Below are 5,844 nucleotides of genomic sequence, written 5' to 3'. Positions count from 1 at the left end.
GTGGTCTAACTCACACTTAAAAGTTAGTTCAAGAGTAGAGGGATGTCAAACACTTATAAGGAGTACATTGCTCAAGTACCCAATCGGTGTGAGACATTCTAATACACCCCTCTCGCGCTCAGGATGAACAACTGGAGCGTGAAATTTATGAGAATAAACATTTACGGGTGGTCCCACAATCGAAATTGAGCCCCGCTCTGATACCATATTAGAAGTGTGAGCCTAACTCACACTCAAAACCTAGCTCAAGAGTAGAGGGATGCCAAACACTTATAAGGAGCACATTGCTCAAGTACTCAATCGATGTGGGACATTCTAATAACACACCGTAGCCATTTTCTTGGAGAGCCGACGAGATGTAGATTTGGGTGGCGTGAGATTCGATCGATCTATCCAAGGTTTTGTTTGTGTGGGGCCTCTCGACCTATCTAGGGTGGCGTGAGATTCGAGCTATGACTTGTTTTTGGCAGTATTCTTGCTTGACTAGGAATTTCAGAAGATCTATTTGAAGGAGTCCGAGGAGTTCGTGAAGGATTCCGACGTTCCATACAAAATAGAACATTGACTCTTTTGCTTTGCCTTGCCGTCTTCTGCTTCTCATTTTTCATTTCAGGACATTTATCTTGTTGTATGAGGTACCCGTCTCGATCCGGGATCTTTGTATGGTCATAATCAATCAAATTTATATTTCCGTTGAGGCCTTTTCTTGTTGTACCGGTACCTCATTTCAGGACATTTATCTTATTGTATGACATTATTTCGTTGAGGCCTTTTCTCTTAAAAAAAAAAAAAAAAACAAACAAACATATAAACATGTTACAGTTATAGGTTCTAGCATTTTCTTTTCTTGAAATATATACGTAGAATAACAAGCAAATATATATATATATATATATATATATATATATGGGTAAAAACAAAAAATCAATGCGTGGAGGTTTTAAATATATATTGTAACAGACTTCGCAATCTATTGACCCTAAAAAGGAAAGAAAAAAAAATGTATTTTATAATAAAAAAAGCTCCTGAATTTTTATTTTCGTTTTTTAACGTCTACTTGACCTTCCTTTTTTGGGAGTTAGGTGGATTGAATTAATCAAATTCAAATCAATAATGTCATTTTATTTAAATGCAAGTTGTGTGAAGAAGAAAAAAAAAGTTATAAACTAGTACATCATAAAAAAAAGATCTATAATAAAAGAAATTCAATATAGTAACTCATTGTATATATATAAAGTTTGGTTATTAATGTGAGTAATAAACCATCAAGGAGGGTTCAATCAATATTATGGAGTACAAAGTCATTGCATTTAAAGACGTGATAGCTCATATAAAATTTAAGAACTAAATATCATAACTTCTTTTTTTTCTTCCTATAAACTAGTACATCAATGCCATTGCCAAGGTACATTTTTTTTTTTGTATCTTCATATCTATTTGATTAGGCTAAACAAGCCCCCAATGTGTTTCAAATTTGTAATTTAAATATTAACGTGCTTGATTTTATAATAAATAATAAAATAATAGAAGTTGAGCATTATTATTGTACTTGAAGGATTTAAAAGTTAAAAAAGAGAAAGCGGGAATGAAGAAGAAGAAGAGGAAAACCCAAAAAAAAAAAAAAAAAAATTATATATAGAGAGATAAGAAATCACATGCAGAGACAGAGAGAGAGAATAGAAAAAAAAAAATAAAAAGATGAAATGGTATTTGTCTCACACACGTTGCCACGTGTACAAGAAGAGAGCGAGGGTTTTCACACGGAACCGATAAAACCGGTCAGAAATGCGCGTTTTGGGAAGAGGTGGGTCCCACGGGTGACTGGTCTTTCCTCGCATTGATTACGAGCACCGTCCCGTCGGCATTTTCCGTACAGCAACTTCACCACCGACACGTGTCGGTCTCCCAGAGGACCTGGTGGTGGGAAACCTCTCCAAGCCAACCTGTTCTCCAAAATCCCCCCTCAAAAAAAAAAAAAAAAAATCCTATTTTTATTATTATTATTATGAATAACTCCCATTCACACACACACAAAAATAAATAAAAACTATATAAAATAAATAAATATATATGTAAAAGAAAGGACACCCAAAATAGAAGTCTCTTTGTGTTTTCTCTCTCTACCACCTTTTTTTTCTTTTCTTTTCTCTCTCTATATCTATATGTATTGTAATAAACACACAATATCTAGGTGGTAGCTACTTGGAGAACAAGTTCAAAAAATATCATTTAGAAAAAAAGAAGAGAAGAGAAGAGAAGAGGAAGAGAAAGAGAGAATATGTGCCAATAATTATAAGCTCAATAGAGATCATCAGTAGTGCTGCTATTTTTATATACATACATATATATATTCTATATGGAAAACACTAAGAGAGCCACGTCATCACCGGAGGGTCACGATAAACCGTCGTGCATCAACATCTTCTCGGAGGAGAATATTCCGGCGAACTTCTCGCTCTCCACCATATTCGACGACCACCACATGCTATACGACGATGATAACAATAATCAGAATCAGAAGATGAGCAATAATAATTTCATGGACTTGCTGGGAATCCAACCCCTGGATTTCGGATTCGATTTCTTCTCCAATAATAATTATAATATTAATATTAGTAGTTCTAACTGCGAAGCGAGTATCGTTACGCCACAGCCACAGCCACCGCAGTTGGTTTCGGCTTCATCGCAGCCGTCCATTTTATCGGACGATCAAGTGACGACCACGTCAGAGGTTCTCAACACCGCTCCCACCACCCCGAACTCTGACGTGTCACTCTCTTCCTCCTCCAACGAGAACAACAACAGCAACGACCAATCAAAGACTGCCACGCAGACTCTCGTCGCCGATCAGGATCAGGATAAATCCACCAGCAAACAGTAAGTATAGATAGAAACTCAATCTCATCTACAAAACCCTCTTCTTCTTCTTCTTCTTCTTCTTTTTTTTTTTTTTTTTTTTTTTTATATATATATTATTTCACTATTGAATTGTGGATAGTTAGGTGTTGTTTCTTTGTCAACTTTTTTTTACCTGCAATATATATATAAATATATATATGTGTTCAATCAATTGAGATTTTGTATAGTGTGAGTGATATCTTGAATTTTTTTTTTTTATTGAAATTTGAAAATATGGTGGTGGGGGCTAATTAAATTAATAAATTGATTAGGTTGAAGGCGAAAAAGAAGAATCAGAAAAGGCAAAGGGAACCAAGATTTGCGTTCATGACAAAGAGCGAAGTGGATCATTTGGATGATGGCTATCGATGGAGAAAATACGGTCAAAAAGCTGTTAAAAACAGCCCTTATCCCAGGTATATATATATATATACATATACACGTATATACACACATCTCTCTCTCTCTCTCTCTCTCTTGTAGTTGTACGTACAATATGTATGAAAGTATATAAAAATCTTACAACAAGTCACCCCTATTTTTACCTCGCCTATCCAATATATAGATATAATGGTCCCCTTTTGAGTAGTTATCACCATGTATAAATTTCTCTATACATTTCTTAAATGCTAACCCATACCTTCTCATTAACACATTACATATATAATTAAGAACCCCTTCCTAAAATTAATTTTTTTTTTTTGAATTTTTTGAACCATTATGGATGATATCAAACAGGTCTATTTCCGGCATCATATCGATATTAGTATATATATATGATGAATAATGCACCACTAATTAATTCATTTTGATAATGATCGTTTTTAAAAATTATATTAATGTGTTTTGTATATAGGAGCTATTACCGGTGCACGAGCGCAGGGTGCGGCGTGAAGAAGCGGGTGGAGCGATCGTGCGAGGAGCCGACCACGGTGGTCACCACTTACGAGGGCCAACACACCCACCCGTGTCCCATCACGCCACGTGGCAGCCTAGGAATCATCTCTCCCAGCCACTTCTCCACCACCGCCCCGATGCCACATCAGCACCACCACCACCACCACGGCCTCGCCTTATTCAACACGAGCCCTTCTCTCATGAGCACTGGTCCGATGATGATGAGCTCGGATTTCCAAACTAATAATAGTATTAATCCTAATCCTAATTCTAATAGTACTAATACTAGTTTCTTGCAAGATCATCATCAGAGGCTTAACTACATTAATAATCATGCCTCGTCGAATAACTCGCCGTCTTCCGTTTCTTTGATGGTGAGAGATCATGGGCTTCTTCAGGACATTGTGCCCAGACAATTGAGTGATGACCATTGATCATATCGCTTGTTTATTTGATCCTATAATATATATACATATATATATATGTTGGTATGAACTTCATCTCTCTAACTAATTCGTATACTATAGCTAGCTTTATTATATTAGTGATTATTACTTTTCTTCTTTCTTTCTAGCTATCTATCTATCAGGGGTTTTTTTTCCCTCTTGTATTATTCACCGAGGGATTTTAGTTTTCCTATGTAGCTAGAACGTTTTTGTTTATTCTTTGTATTATCAGAGATTTATATATACCAAGTATTAATGACTAGTTTAAGCTTCTTTTTTTTTTCCTTCTTCTTATGCTTATGTACACATTGGGGGGTTTTGTATAATATATCTTTTTTCAGATATTTTTTTTTTGTTCAATACACATTACTTACTTTACTTCAATCATTCTCGTTCTTTGTTTCATCTTTTGATGTTATATCAATAGATATATACGCGATAATCAATTATATGGTACTTCATGGTTATTTTAGTTGTAGCAATGTGCAAATGCAGGATCATTGAATAATTAGGGTTTATCTTTGCCCTGGCAAAAAGAAGGTTATTTTATTATGGCTCTTTTTTCGATTTTCTGGCTATAGCGTGTTTTAGTTAATTAATTATGGATCAATGTTGTTCTGCCAAACCCTAGCTAGATATGGAAACATATGCGTTAGCCTGCGCTGCCGGAACATTACTTCGCCCATATTTTATATATATATATATATATATATATATATATATATATATAACCATATAGGTTTAGAGGTTTTTAGATTGAGAGAATTAATGGTGTGAGATTCGATAGTGCAGAAATAGGGTTGGGTTATATTTTGTTGTCCATACTGCACTGTCGTAAAGCGTGTCTGTATAAGCATATATATATATATATATATATATATATATATATATATATATATTAATATATATATAGGTGTGTGTGTGGTGTAATATATCTGCAAATTTATTCGGAATTTCAAGCTACGTACTCTACTTAGGCCTTTAGTATGTATGTGTAGTATTTATTCATGCAGAAAATCAGAGAATTAATTCGAAAAAGTGCATTCATTGATTCGCAATTGGGAACATATATATACACACATTTAGACATACACAAATTATGTATATAAAAACCTATGTGTGTTTCTTTTCTTGTAAGTTCTGTGAAAACTGTAAGCTATTTATACCCTTTTTTGGGTAGCTGTATAGATATATATAGATATACATACATGTATGTATGTATATGTATTACTTGCACACAGACAGCAATGATAATTATGAATATTGAAAGATTAAAGTATATAGCGCGGGGTATATATAATATATAGAAATGTCCTGTGGATTGAAATATGAATATATACATGATCTACTCACTTGGAATATAAATATTATACGTCGTACATTTTACTTTGTGTCTTGATAATATATAGATAGATATATATCGCTTTTCTTTTCTTTAGAAATATGTCATTCTATTTTTATATTTCGTTTTGATTTGAGCTAGTGGAAAATCATACTTATGTTTATATGCTCTCTCACGACAAAGGCACGTGGCTTGAGATGCATGAAGCACAAACACCACTTCTTCTTCTCTTTTTTTTTTTTTTGTTCTTTCTTTTTTTCC

General features: G+C 34.1%; 1 protein-coding gene across 1 annotated transcript; it reads left to right on the top strand.

Annotated features, from left to right (window-relative positions):
* Positions 1-2,097: 2,097 nt before the first annotated feature.
* On the top strand, positions 2,098-4,519 carry WRKY48 (WRKY DNA-binding protein 48). The gene is made up of 3 exons (XM_089617623.1): positions 2,098-2,877; positions 3,171-3,314; positions 3,755-4,519. The coding sequence occupies exons 1-3, from the start codon at positions 2,357-2,359 to the stop codon at positions 4,227-4,229; spliced, it is 1,140 nt and encodes a 379-aa protein (XP_089473749.1). The 5' UTR covers positions 2,098-2,356; the 3' UTR covers positions 4,230-4,519.
* The last annotated feature ends 1,325 nt before the right edge of the window (positions 4,520-5,844 follow it).

Source organism: Urtica dioica, chromosome 6, assembly GCF_054948205.1.
Source record: "Urtica dioica subsp. dioica isolate 48M chromosome 6, U.dioica_male_clone48M_v1_H2, whole genome shotgun sequence".
NCBI classification, from domain to species: Eukaryota; Viridiplantae; Streptophyta; class Magnoliopsida; order Rosales; family Urticaceae; genus Urtica; species Urtica dioica.
This window is presented reverse-complemented; position numbering and strand designations above follow the sequence as displayed.

Excerpts from the sequence above, each read along its gene's own strand:
- WRKY48 (XM_089617623.1), top strand. The coding sequence starts at position 2,357 with ATGGAAAACACTAAGAGAGCCACGTCATCACCGGAGGGTCACGATAAA. Across the intron at positions 2,878-3,170 it reads GATAAATCCACCAGCAAACA|GTTGAAGGCGAAAAAGAAGA; the intron begins GTAAGTATAGAT and ends TAAATTGATTAG. Across the intron at positions 3,315-3,754 it reads AAAAACAGCCCTTATCCCAG|GAGCTATTACCGGTGCACGA; the intron begins GTATATATATAT and ends TTTTGTATATAG.